This window comes from Anomaloglossus baeobatrachus, chromosome 5, assembly GCF_048569485.1.
Source record: "Anomaloglossus baeobatrachus isolate aAnoBae1 chromosome 5, aAnoBae1.hap1, whole genome shotgun sequence".
Taxonomy (NCBI): Eukaryota; Metazoa; Chordata; class Amphibia; order Anura; family Aromobatidae; genus Anomaloglossus; species Anomaloglossus baeobatrachus.
Window position 1 is genome coordinate 508,607,092 of NC_134357.1, and position 14,733 is coordinate 508,621,824.

Here is a 14,733-nt window from a genome sequence, read left to right on the forward strand (position 1 = left end):
ATGGTAAGTTATATCAAAATAAAATGAATTGTTGCGTAAATGCATAAACTTCTTGTTATGGAGGTCAATCCAGTTTGATCGACATTTGGGATCAGGAAAACATACAGATCTAAACAAAAAGATATAAGTAATAAAAGCTGATGTTTGAATTTTTAAAAAAGTTGTCCCACCATCACTCACACTTCATTTGATATAAGCTGTGGGAAGATGATGCTGTACGTTCCCAGGACCATTGCAGATGGTTGACTCAGCATTGGTCCTGATCACTTATAGCAGCATCTCTCTATAACAAGTGTCAAATTAATTCCCAATATCCACACTTTTAAGTGGGCCCTAAACACGCATTTCTTTACACTAGCCTATCACCTCACCTCACTTATCTAACTATTCCCATTCTGCCCTTTACAAAAAATGTCTTCCAATTCTTGTCTCCTGAATCTTCTGGTTGTATTCCTCTTCATGTACTTTTTATACATTGTGTATCTGTACTTGCATAAATTCTGGCTGGTGACCGGTTCATGCAGCAGTATTTGAATCTCCTATTATATTGATGGCTGGCCCATACAATACAAGCTTTTTTTTCCCCCAATTTACCTTTTGTGCCTCCCCTATTTCCTTATACATTGTAAGCTTGCGAGCATGGCCCTCACTCCTCTTGGTATCTGTTGAATTTTGTTATTCTGTAATGTCTCATGTTGTCTGTACATGACCCCTCTGAAATGTAAAGTGCTGCGGAATAGGATGGCGCTATATAAATGCAAATTATTATATTATAATTAATACATATAGTTAATACATTGACATGAAGAGCAGCTCCTGTTTACCTTTCAATAAAATATTTATTGGTAGTTACTTACATTGACTATTAAGCATTTAGTACTGTAAATTATTCCCTTCTCTCATAGACTATAACCTGTATTTTTTTCTTGTACCATTTGACAATAAAGAAAATGGCTACTTCCATTTGTGAATTTTGTGATGTACAATAATTTCATATCCAGACAAAAGAAATTCCCACATTTTTAACAGGATTATGGCTTTTTCCTTGTGTGAATTACCTGATGTTTAAGCAGATATGATTTCTTTGTAAAACACTTTCCACATTCTGAACATGAAAATAGATTCACTCCTGTGTGAAGTCTCTGATGTGTAACAAGAGATGCTTTCTCTTTAAAACATTTCCCACATTCTGAGCATGAAAATGGTTTCTCACCTGTGTGAGTTTTCAGATGGCGAACTAGATGTCTTTTCTGTTTAAAACATTTTCCACATTCTGAACATGAAAATGGCTTCTGCCCTGTGTGTGTTCTCTGATGTGTAACAAGACATGCTTTATCTATAAAACATTTCCCACATTCTGAACACAAAAATGGCTTCTCCCCTGTGTGTGTTCTCTGGTGTCTAACAAGCCGATCTTTTGCCGTAAAACATTTCCCACATTCTGAACATGAAAATGGATTCTCACCTGTGTGAGTTCTCAGATGGATAGCAAGTTGTATTTTCTGTGTAAAACTTTTTCCACATTCTGAACATGAAAATGGCTTTTCACCTGTGTGAATTCTCAAATGTTGAGCCAGGTGTGATTTATCTGAAACACATTTTCCACATTCTGAACATGAAAATGGCTTCTCCCCTGTGTGTGTTCTCTGATGTCTAACAAGCTGATCTTTCACTGTAAAACATTTGCCACATTCTAAACATGAAAATGGCTTCTCCCCTGTGTGAAGTCTCTGATGTATAACAAGGCTTGATTTGACTATAAAACGTTTTCCACATTCTGAACATGAAAATGGTTCATCACCTGTATGAATTTTCTCATGTGTAACAACATGTGACTTTCTTGTAAAACATTTCCCACATTTTGAACATGAATATGGCTTCTCACCTGTGTGAATTCTCAGATGTTCAACCAGCCTTGATTTACATTTAAAACATTTCCCACAGTTTGAGCATGAATATGGCTTCATTGTATGTACTCTTTGAAATTCACCATCCATTCTGTTAATTTTGTTTTGCTCAACAGTCTGTGATGAGTCCAAAGATAGGAACTGTTGAAAAGGATCAGATGATAGATCTTTACTGTGGACATGAAGGGCTGGAGATATACGTGGGATACTGTCATCTTCTTCATAAGTACCCATATGATTATGCGCTGTAAAATCTGAAAATATCAGATGCGACTCTGATCTGCTGGTACATTCATCTGCCAAAAATAAAACTGAATATATTATTTTTCAATAACACATCCTTGAAAAATTATTAATTACAATATATACAGTAAAGACCAAAAGTTTGGACACACCTTCTGATTCAAAGAGTTTTCTTTATTTTCATGACTCTGAAAATTGTAGATTCACATTGAAGGCATCAAAACTATGAATTAACACATGTGGAATGAAATACTTAAAAGAGTGTGAAACAACTGAAAATATATTCTAGGTTCTTCAAAGTAGCTACCTTTTGCTTTGATTACTGCTTTGCACACTCTTGGCATTCTTTTGATGAGCTTCAAGAGGTAGTCACCGGAAATGGTTTTCACTTCACAGGTGTGCCCTGTCAGGTTTAATAAGTGCGATTTCTTGCCTTATAAATGGGGTTGGGACCATCAGTTGTATTGTATAGAAGCTGATAGTCCTACTGAATAGACTGTTAGAATTTGTATTATGGCAAGAAAAAAGCAGCTAAGTAAAGAAAAACGAGTGGCCATGATTACTTTAAGAAATGAAGGTCAGTCAGTCCGAAAAATTGGGAAAACTTTGAAAGTGTCCCCAAGTGCAGTGGCAAAAACCATTAAACCCTACAAAGAAACTGGCTCACATAAGGACCGCCCCAGGAAAGGAAGACCAAGAGTCACCTCTGCTGCGGAAGATAAGTTTTTCCGAGTCACCAGCCTCAGAAATCGCAGTTAGCAGCAGCTCAGATTAGAGACCAGGTCAATGCCACACAGAGTTCTAGCAGCAGACACATCTCTAGAACAACTGTTAAGAGGAGACTTTGTGCAGCAGGCCTTCATGGTAAAATAGCTGCTAGGAAACCACTGCTAAGGACAGGCAACAAGCAGAAGAGACTTGTTTCGGCTATAGAACACAAGGAATGGACATTAGACTAGTGGAAATCTGTGCTTTGGTCGTCTGATGAGTCCAAAAGTGAGATCTTTGGATCCAACCACCGTGTCTTTGTGCGACACAGAAAAAGTGAACGGATGAACTCTACATGCCTGGTTCCCACCATGAAGCATGGAGGAGGAGGTGTGATGGTGTGCGGGTGCTTTGCTGGTGACACTGTTGGGGATTTATTCAAAATTGAAGGCATACTGAACCAGCATGGCTACCACAGCATCTTGCAGCGGCATGCTATTCCATCCGGTTTGCTTTTAGTTGGACCATCATTTATTTTTCAACAGGACAATGACCCCAAACACACCTCCAGGCTGTGTAAGGGCTATTTGACTAAGAAGGAGAGTGATGGGGTGCTACGCCAGATGCCCTGGCCTCCACAGTCACCAGACCTGAACCATATCGAGATGGTTTGGGGGTGAGCTGGACCGCAGAGTGAAGGCAAAAGGGCCAACAAGTGCTAAGCATCTCTAGGAACTCCTTCAAGACTGTTGGAAGACCATTTCCGGTGACTACCTCTTGAAACTCATCAAAAGAATGTCAAGAGTGTGCAAAGCAGTAATCAAAGCAAAAGGTGGCTACTTTGAGAAACCTAGAATATAAAAGACATATTTTCAGTTGTTTCACACTTTTTTGTTAAGTATTTCATTCCACATGTGTTAATTCATAGTTTTGATGCTTTCAATGTGAATCTACAATTTTCAGTCATGAAAATAAAGAAAACTCTTTGAATGAGAAGGTGTGTCTAAACGTTTGGTCTATGATATATATATATATATATATATATATATATATATATATACACACACACACACACACACACACAGTATATATTGTATAACATTTCTATACAAATAGTAAAATTCAATTATGAACTGATGAAGACAGTGGTGGCAACAATAAATATTTATATTTAGTGAAATATTCAATTGAGACTCATAAAGATCAAGTTAGTAAAGTCATCAAAACTGTCCACCAAATTAAAATTTCCATATAACAACTATAGAACAACAAACAACTGGAGAAAGTGTTTATGTAAAAATATTCAGCACTTACAGTAAAATGTAAAGTACATTTTAACAAAACACAAAAGTAAAATATGTCCTAACCACTTAAACATACAGAAATTTAGTCTCAGTCTAGAGCTGGGGTGTCTAACCTTTTGGCATCTCTGGGCCACAATAGAAGGAGAGCTGATGTCTTAGGCTACACATTGAATACATAAAACTAACAACAGCTGGTGAGAAAAAAAAATGTCCACACATAATGTTCGTGATTTCTGCCACCATAGATCAGAAAAAAAAAGTCCACCCATAGTAATACTAATTATACAGTAGCCCATTCAGAGAGGGTTATAAAATCGTTAAGTCCAAAAAATGTAATCAATAATATAGAAAATGCAGAATAAAACAAATATAAATTACACTGCGCTTGGTGTATACATCATAAATAATACACTGGGACTGCTTTATAGCCATCATGTTGCATACGCTGCGCCTCTTATAGGATATGCTGAGACTCTGTTGTACTGTATACATCAAGTAGCATACATTGCGAGTACTGTATATACATCACATAGAAGACACTGACACGGCTATATATCCATCACATATGTTATGTTGAGACTGATGTATATACATCATACAGAAGACAGAGACCCCTGAGTAAATATCACATAGGAGACACTAAGGCTGGCGTATATACATTACATAGGAGATCAAGACTGCTGTATATACATCACATAGGTGACACACTACGACTAATAAATATATATATCACATAGTAGATGCTGAAACTGCTGTTTATACATCACTTATGATACACTGAAATGGAAATCTACGAAGCAACAGATCTGCTGTCGTGGGAGCGGAACAGGACGGCGATGTGTGCATACTCTGCCCACAAAGAATGTCCCCATACTAACATTTGACAGTCTTTTGTTTGTGGTAGTATTAAAGGAAATTTGTTTCTGTGACCTAACCTGAGAGAGGTGTGACGCCCTCAGGTCGTCACAGGGTACAGCACAACCTATCTTCCCGTGCAGTATCCATCTCCCTCTTGGTTCTGGGTCCCTATCTTAATAGTGTTGCCTCCAACAGCAAATCAAATCCTAGATACACACTGCACCACAACCACCAGGCACACCAGTGGATGACTTGAGTGGAATAGAGTCGCCCACCTAGGGGGTCAGGGAGGAGAGGTGAGGAGTGTAGTGAGTGAGCAGTGAGTTAGTGAGGAGTGAGGAACCCCTAGAGCTGTGAGGAGCTCAGAGGAGGCTGGGAGTAGTGGCTCCCAAGAGAAGCTGTCTAGGTTGCATACGGTGGTCTGGATCTAGAGAAGTCGGACCCCCGGTCGCAGGGGATTGTGGCAAGGTGCCTGGGCCTGTCGAGGAGGATGGCCAGCAGCCTAGCACTGTCACCGGCACGGACCCTAGGTCGGGAAGAAGCTTCAGGCAACCCGACAATTCACCTGAGGAGAACGGAGCCTTTATGATCTGTTCCCACCCGCTCCAGAATCGGGACATTAGCGCAACGAGGGGGATAGGACTTTCCAACCCAAAAAAGTCCAGAAAATCCCAAGCGTGAGCCCTGAGAGAAAGCTCCCACACTTAGCCACAGTGGGGAGCGGGGCCCGGAAAGTTTCAGACTACTGGGCCACCACGTTGAAGTTAAACTTAGTGCCAGGAGGCAGGTCACGGATCACAAGGCAACACTATAGGGGACAGGACCCAGACGAGCTCCCATCAGCGGCAGCGATACCCAGAGAATTGGTTTACCCGGTTCTCAGCGTCTGCTTATGGACTGAAAGAGTACAAGAGTGACCCCTGTATCCACGGCATCCCACATCGAGTCCTGGGGCATTCCCCCTAACCGTGGAGGGCTACAACACCTTACTGCCCCACTTCATCACCCCGGGTACTCCCAACGGCAGCGGCGGTACTCCCAATTACCGTACACCACGGGTGGCGTCTCAAACTATATCTAAATTTCCCTGTACATACTCCCCTTTCATTTGAGTTGCCGCACGACCCCGGGTCCGGAGACCCTCGAGCCACAGCGAACCCGGATCCGAGCAGCTCGGCTGCTTCCACGGGGGCGGCACAGAAGTATAATTGAGAGACAGAAATTCTGGGTCCAGCTGTGTGTCACATACTAGGCTACTTAGTGTAATTTTTATAAAATTACTGTTTAATCGGCAGGCGATTATTAGAGGACTACTTGGCGTGCTGCCAGGTAATCCAGCATATTCATGAGCTCCGAATAACCCCAACCCCACCACTGATTGGCAGCTTTCAGTATAACCTGGGGATAGACAGAAAGCTGTCAATCAGAGATGTGTGCAAGGATATATAGAGCTCAACATTCAAATAACTGCAAGATCTGCAGCAGGACGGCTTCCAGATCATCATTCAGCCACAAAGCATCCTACCAATAAACTGACACAGACTCCATTGTAAGTTGAATTAATTGCCCCAGCTTTAATAAATAATAACCTATATTTATACAACCATATACAATGAAGGAATTAAGTATTTGATCCCTTGCTGATTTTGTAATTTTGTCCACTGACAAAGACATGAACAGACTAATTTTAAGGGTAGGTTAATTTTAACAGTCAGAGACAAATAACATTCAGAAAATCACATTGTATAAATTATATAAATTTATTTGCATTTTACAGAAAGAAATAAGTATTTGATCCCTTTGGCAAACAAGACTTAATACTTGGTGGCAAAACCGTTGTTGGCAGGCACAGCAGTCAGACGGTTTTTGTAGTTGATGATGAGGTTTGCGCACATGTCAGGAGGAATTTTGATCCACTCCTCCTTGCAGATCATCTCTAAATCATTAATATTTTGAAGCTATCGCTTGGCAACTTAGAGCTTCAGCTCCCTCCATAAGTTTTCTATGAGATTAAGGTCTGGAGACCGGCTAGGCCACTCCATGACCTTAGTGTGCTTCTTTTTCAGCCACTCCTTTGTTGCCTTGGCTGTATGTTTTGGGTCATTGTCATGTTGGAAGACCCAGCACGACCCATTTTCAAGGGAAGGAGGTAGTCACTCAGGATTTTACGTACATGGCTTCATCCATTGTCCCATTGATGCAGTAAAGTAGTCCTGTGCCCTTTGCAGAGAAACACCCCAAAACATAATGTTTCTGTGACGTCCTGGTAAAACCATAAGTCACAGAAAGAGTTAATCCTCCTTGGCAGCTACACAATCCCCACACAGATGTACAGCAGCCAATCAGGCCCTACTCACCCCCTCCCAAGGAAAAGGGAGGGGGCGAGGGGAGTTAAGGAAGTGACGGAGCAGAATTTAGTTCAGTTGTGCTATAGCCAGTGGAAAGCTGACAGGGGAGGCTTGCAGCTCCCCAGAGAAAGTGGTAGCTGGGTTTAAAGCCCTGGACTACCGGACTAGGTGGCTGTGAGGGCCACAGGCGACGGAGATCCGGCAGCGGGGAACCTGAGGCGACCGGGACAGGGTTATAGTCTGCCGGTGCCGGGAGAGGGACCCAATCCGGAGGCCGTTCAAACGGACTAGTCCAGACAAGAGAGAGACAGACAGAGAGTGTGAAAGGAAGGGCATCTGGCTGTACATCTGGGTGTGGGACCCGAAGACACCCGCCAACGGTGACCGGCCATTTGGCAAGTTGGTTTACAAAGGACTCTGTGTTTTCTGACCACACAGATCAGCCTAGCTTCATCCACCACCAAGACAACCGAAGTGTGAGTTTCCTGCTTCCTGCAGTCCCTGCCACCACCACAACTCCCAATTGGGCCCCGGGACTACAACTCCCCTACCCGTGGAGGGGATCCCACCTCCCTGCTCCACACCATCAGTCCCGGGCACGGTCCTCAGAGGCAGCGGCGGTGCCACCATCTCATCACCGCCACCCACGGGTGGCGTCACAGACAATCCCCCTTTACATATTCCCCTTTTGTTGTGGAGCCTGGGATCACAGACCGGGTCACGCCACTGTGATACCTCTAGAAGCGACCCCATTGGCCCGGCTCTGAGTACCCCCTATCCCTGGGTGACACATTTCCACCTCCTTGCTTGAGAGTGGGGATGGTGTTCTTTGAGTCATAAGCAGCATTTCTCTTCCTCCAAACACGGCAGTTTGAGTTTCGGCCAAAGAGCTCAATTTTTGTCTCATCAGACCCCAGCATCTTCTCCCAATCACTCTCAGAATCATCAAGGTGTTATTTGGCAAACTTCAGATGTGCCTGCACATGTGCTTTCTTGAGCAGTGGGACTTTGCGGCACTGCAGGATTTTAAGCCATTACGGCGTAACTTGTTACCAATGGTTTCCTTGGTGACAGTGGTCCCAACTGCCCTGAGATAATTTACAAGTTCCCCCGTGTAGTTTTAGGCTGATCTCTGACCTTCCTCATGATCCTGGATACCCCACAAGGTGAGATTCTGCATGGTGCCCCAGATCGATATCAATTGACACTCATTTTGTATTTTTTCCATTTTCTTACTATTGCACCAACAGTTGTCTCCTTCTTACCCAGCGTCTTACTTATGATTTTGTAGCCCATTCCAGCCTTGGTACAGGTCTATGATCTTGTCCCTGACATCCTTAGAAAGCTGTTTGGTCATGCCCATGTTGTAGAGGTTAGAGTCAGACTGATTAATTAAGTCTGTGGACAGGAGTATTTTATATAGATGACAATTTAAGACAGATGTCTTTAATGCAGGTAACGAGTTGATTAGGAGCGTCTAAGTGGTCTGTAGGAGCCAGAACTGTTAATTAGTTTCTGGATTTTATTTGAGATATTTTATCTATCACTGTTAAAATTAATCCACCCTTAAAATTATAGACTGCTCATGTCGTTGTCAGTAGGCAAACTTACAAAATCAGCAAGGGATTAAATAATAATTTCCTTCACTGTATAGTTGCCGGTGCTGCTGGAAGTAAGTAGCTCGTGTTTGGAGGAGGGGGGGCACTTCCCGCGTCCATGCAAGAAGCTTTAATAACAGTACTACCTAAGCCAGGTAAAGAAACCACCATTACAGCATCTTATCGGCTAAATTGATTATTGACAGTTGACATCAAGATAATGGCTAAACTGTTGGCTAACAGACTCTGTAATACACCCAGATCAAATGGGGTTTATGCCCAATAAATCCACTGAGATAAATCTTAGGAGACTAGATTAACATGTAGGCAAGAGCAGGTAATGTTGGTCAGAGAGTTCTGTCATTAGATGACCAAAGAGTTTCAATAGCGTAGAGTAGCAGTATTTGTGGGTGACAATGCATCGAGTGGTATTCAGAAATGCTTTTATTAGATGGGTACAATTATTATACTCGTCTCCAAAAGCTAAAATTAGAGCTGATGGTGGAATGCCTGGTCAGTTCTCGCTGCTTAGAGACACAAGGCAGAGGTGCCCCTTGTCACACTTGCTGTTTGCAATTGCGATTGAGCCTCCGGCGGCAGTGATTGGTGGGTCCCAGGAAATAGTGGGGTTTAAATACTGGGCCAGAGAGGAAAATGTGCCAATGTATGCAGATGGCATACTGTTGTGTTTGGGGGGACTCAAAGTGGACTCTAGAGAGCACAATGAAAATAATTTCTAGTTTTGGAGACATTTCAGATTTGACTATAAATTGGGATAAGTCGGCATTGCTTCCCCTGGATAATGGTGGGCGCCGCTTTGCAATATTTTGTGGTTCCAGTAAGGTGGTGTCTGAGTTCAAGTATTTGGGGATTGTGGTTTCTCCCAGACTCACACATTATGACAAGCTCAACTTGACCCCCCTGATAATTAAATTTAAAAAAAGAAAAAATAGCCTGGCCTAAATTGTATCTCTTGGTGATGGGTAGGGTAAATTTGACCAAAATGCTACTCATGCCTCAGTTCAGTACATTTTACACTCCAAGGGCCGCATTTGACTAGTCGTGGTAACCTGGAACTATCAACAATGAGTAAAAAACTTGTGACTGCATTCCTGTGTTGCCCCGTCATTGTCTACACCTGTGGCCCTGCACCCCGCCATTACATCTCAACACCATAGTCTTTATCACCTATTTTGCCTGCCCTGGGGCCCATCTCTACCTGTGGAGAGTTATACCAACTCAGCTGCATCACCACCGTCCCCAAGGGAACTGAATAGCAGCGGCGGCATATATCTTGCCGCATACCACGGGTGACGTCACGACATATCCCATGTAAATATATCCCCCCAACTCATTTTAAAACGACACTGATAGGGTCATAGAAGTCGGGCCCTGCCGCCGTGACATCCTCCCAGAACAGAACAGGCCTGGTTCCTAGTATCCCACAGCCCTGGTGTTCGTGCAAACTTGGCATCACAAACAGGATTTTGTGCCCGTCACAGTCGGGCACTGTGTGCCTAAATACTGGCCAAGTGGCGTCCATCAAAAAAGACAGACGCCATTTGCAATCAAAAGCGTAGCATGCGTCCATCCTTCATGGACTGGATTGCAGTACGGTGTGAAAAGCTGTGCCCGCCCCCTACAGCAACAGCAAAGAAATGAAACTTACCAAATGACCAAGGGGTCCCACCTCCCCAGGAAGCAAAAAGAGGAGCAGAGGCGAGGCATGGGGTACCTACGCGACAGACGGACCCGAAGAGCAGAATTGGAAGTGGTGACTGGAGAGACCTGGAGCACGGGGTAGAAACTATGGAGTCCCCCGGCTGTCCCGAGGATACACCAGTACTGCGGCCTGCACTCGACTTTCTGGAGGAGGTGGAGAACCTCAGCCGCTGCTTGCTGGAGGTCCAAGTGGAGGCCATGAAGAGATGGTGAGAATCCCTGTTGGAAAAGGTGTCGGAGGGATGTGCAATCACAGAACCAGCGACACCGACCCCACCGAAGGAGGAGACGAGCACTGAAGAGGTAACGGTTGCGGAACCAACGGTGCTGTGAGGCCGCAACCAAGTGCTGTGTACCCCTAGTAGTGTGTGTGTGTCGCAGCCCCCAATGCTGTGTACCACCTAGTAATGTGTGTGGCAGCCCCCAATGCTGTGTACCATCTATTAGTGTGTGTGCCAGCCCCCAGTGCTGTGTACCCATGAGTAGTGCTGTGTGTCAGCCCCCAGTGCTGTGTGTCAGCCCCTAGTGCTGTTTGCCAACCCTCAGTGCTGTGTGCCAACCCCCAGTGCTGTGTTCCAGCCCCCAGTGCTGTGTACCCCGAGTAGTATGTGTGCTAGCCCCCAGTGCTGTGTGCCAGTTCCCAGTGCTGTGTGTGTGCGCCATCCCCCAGTGCTGTGTGCCCCCAGTGCTGTGTACCAGCTCCCAGTGCTGTGTACCCCAAGTAGTATGTGTGCCATCCCCTAGTGATGTACGGCAGGTCCCAGTGCTATGTACCCCTTAGTACTGTGTGTGCCCCCCCCTCAGTACTGTGTGGCATCCCCCAGCGCTGTCTGCCCCATCAGTGCTGTGTAACCCCCACTGTTGTCTGGGCCCCCCTAGTGCTGTTCATGCCCCCCTAGTGCTGTCTATGCCTCCCTGATGATGTCTATGATCCCCCAGTACTGTCCGTGACTCCCAATCCTGTCCGTGCCCCCCTAGTACTGTCTGCACCACCTAATGCTGTCTGTGCCGCCACCAGTGCTGTCCATGCCCTGATGGTCAGTGCTGTCTGTGTCCCCAGTCTTGTCTGTGCCCCCCTACTGCTGTCTGTGCTCCTGAGTGCTCTGTACTCCCTAGTTCTGTGTGCCACCCCGGAGGGCTGTGTGCCATCCCCCAGAAGCTGTGTACTTGCCACTGTTGTCGGTGTCCCCCCATTGCTGTCCATACTCCCTTGGTAATGCCTATGCTTCCCCAGTTATGTCCTTGCCGCACCACTGCTGTCCTTGCTCCCCTGTGCCAGCCTTGCCTCACAGTGATGTATATGCCCCAGCCTCTCCTGTAATGTATATGCCCCTCCTGTGATGTGTGTACCCCCAGCCTCTCCTGTGATGTGTGTATCCCCAGCCTCTCCTGTGATGTGTGTACCCCCAGCCTCTCCTGTGATGTGTGTACCCCCAGCCTCTCCTGTAATATATGCGCCCAGGAGTCTCCTATGATGTGTATGCCCCAGCGTCTCCTGTAATTTATGCGCCCCAGTGTCTCCTGTAATGTCTATGCCCCCGGCCTCTCCAGACCAAGACAAACCTGGAAAAGCAGTTGTGAGAAACTACATGATCAATATCACTGAACATCACAGCCGCACCAAAGAAAAGCAGCTCCAGCTACCATAGTAGGGGTGAATTAATTAATTAATTGCTTGACCAAATATAGCAGGGTAGTTTTCAAGTGGGTAATTTGGTGCGGCCCCCAAAGGTTTGTAGAAAATTCCAAATGGCCCCCAGCGGTAATAAGGTTCCCCACCCCTGCTCTAACATGTGAAGCAAATGGAAATGTGGTAAAATTGCAGTGGTTGACCCAAGTTTCAGTAATGGCGTAAAGCGTTTATGAGAGAAACCGAAGTGCATGGTGCCAATGACATTAAAATAAATCCCAAAATCTTTTATAAATACATTAATGCTAAAAGGAAAACAAAGGATAGTATTGGCCCCTTAAAATATAATAACAAGTTAGTTATAGAGGACAAACAAAAGACTGAGATATTAAATAAGCATTTCTCATCTGTGTTCACCAAGGAACTGACTGTACCAGGGATCATTCAACAAGTAAAAAAATCAAAGTTCACCACCCAATATAATTAATTTAACACAAGAAGAAGTACGTCTATGTCTGAGTAAATTAAACATTGACAAATCTCCAGGGCCAGATGGCATTCATGCACGAATATTGAGGGAATTGAGCTCCGTAATCAACAGACCGCTGTATCTCATCTTTTTAGACTCACTTGTAACAGGGTTTGTGCCTCAGGAGGAGGATTGCTGATGTGCTACCGATATTTAAGAAAGACCACAAGAAGAGGGTAAGAGGGTAGATCCAGGCAACTACCATCCAGTAAGCCTGACATCAGTGTATGCAAAGTTTTTGAGGGCATTTTAAGGGATGACATGCAAAAATATATTGCAGAAAATAATATAACTGACAAACAGCATTGATTCATGAAAGATAAGTCGTGTCTAACCAACCTGTTGGGATTCTATGAGGGGGTAAGTGCAAGCCTAGATATTGGTAATGCAGCTGATGTGATTTATTTGGACTTTGCAAAGGCATTTGATACTGTACCACATAATAGCCTTATACTAAAGCTCCAGAAGCAAGGACTAGAGGAAACTATATGCAACTGGGTAAGGAATTGGCTAAAAGATAGGAAACAAAGAGTAGTCATAAATGGTACACTCTCTAAATGGGCTATAGTCAGCAGTGGGGTGCCGCAGGGATCTGTGCTAGGACCAATTCTTTTTAATCTCTTTATTAATGATCTTGTGGATGGGATTGATAGTAAAGTGTCTGTCTTTGCTGATGACACCAAACTATGTAGGATATTAAAAACTGACCTTGATAGTACAATATTACAGAAAGATCTGGATAAGATGTCAGAATGGGCAGATACTTGGCAAATGAGATTTAATGTTGATAAATGTAAAGTAATGCACCTAGGACGGAGTAATCCTATAACTGCATATACATTAAATGGAAGTAAACTAAGGACTACAGAACAGGAGAAGGACTTGGGTATTCTTATTATAAATAAGCTGAGCAACAGTACTCAATGTCAAGCAGCAGCTGCTAAAGCAAATAAGATTTTAGGGTGTATAAAAAGAGAGATTAGATCCCGTGATCGCAACGTATTGTTACCCCTCTATAAAATCACTTGTAAGGCCACATCTGGAATATTGGATCCAGTTTTGGGCTCCACATTTTAAAAAGGACATTCAGAAGTTAGAGTCAGTTCAAAGGCAGGCAACTAGACTACTACAAGGAATGGAAGGCCTCACATAGGATGAGAGGTTGGAAAAGTTAGATTTGTTTAGCTTAGAGAAAAGACGTCTCAGAGGAGATTTCATTTATTTGTATAAATACATGTGTGGTCAATATAAAGGACTGGCACATGACTTATTTCTTCCAAAGACAATACTAAGGACCAGGGGGCATACACTGCGAGTGGAAGAAAAGCGATTCCGGCCGCTAAATAGGAAAGGGTTCTTTACAGTTAGAGCAGTGGAATGCCCTACCACAAGAGGTAGTTATGGCAGATACTATAACAGCTTTTAAAAAAGGGCTTGATGATTTCCTCAGTACACAAAACATTGTTGGGTATAAATGACTTAGGGACAAAATGTAGAACTGGTGGAGGAAGATTGAACTAGATGGACCTAGGTCTTTTTCAACCTAAGTAACTATGTAACTATGACATGGAGGGAAGGGTGGGATGAGAGGGTAGCAACTGGGGTTATTTTTCTTTGTATGTGTATATATACTGTATGTGGTTAGAAACTGTTAATAAACGGATTTTTGTGTACTCACCGTAAAATCGTTTTCTCTTAGCAATCATTGGGGGACACAGGACCATGGGTGTTATGCTGCCTATCCATAGGAGGACACTAAGTAGATGCAAAAGCATAGCTCCTCCTCTGTAGTATACACCCCCTGGCCGGGCCAGGCAAGCTCAGTTTTAGTACACAAGCAGTAGGAGAAAAAAAAAACAGTAAAAACTTACCTTAACAGAGGAACA

At 43.9% G+C, this 14,733-nt stretch overlaps 1 protein-coding gene across 1 annotated transcript in view; it reads right to left on the reverse strand.

Moving 5' to 3' along the window:
• LOC142312004 (uncharacterized) overlaps positions 1–14,733 on the reverse strand; it is a 151,697-nt gene that overhangs the window by 49,540 nt on the left and 87,424 nt on the right. The window contains exon 7 of the mRNA XM_075350878.1: positions 1,064–2,203. Within this exon, the coding sequence (XP_075206993.1) occupies positions 1,064–2,203 (1,140 nt within the window). The remainder of the gene's footprint in view (positions 1–1,063; positions 2,204–14,733) is intronic.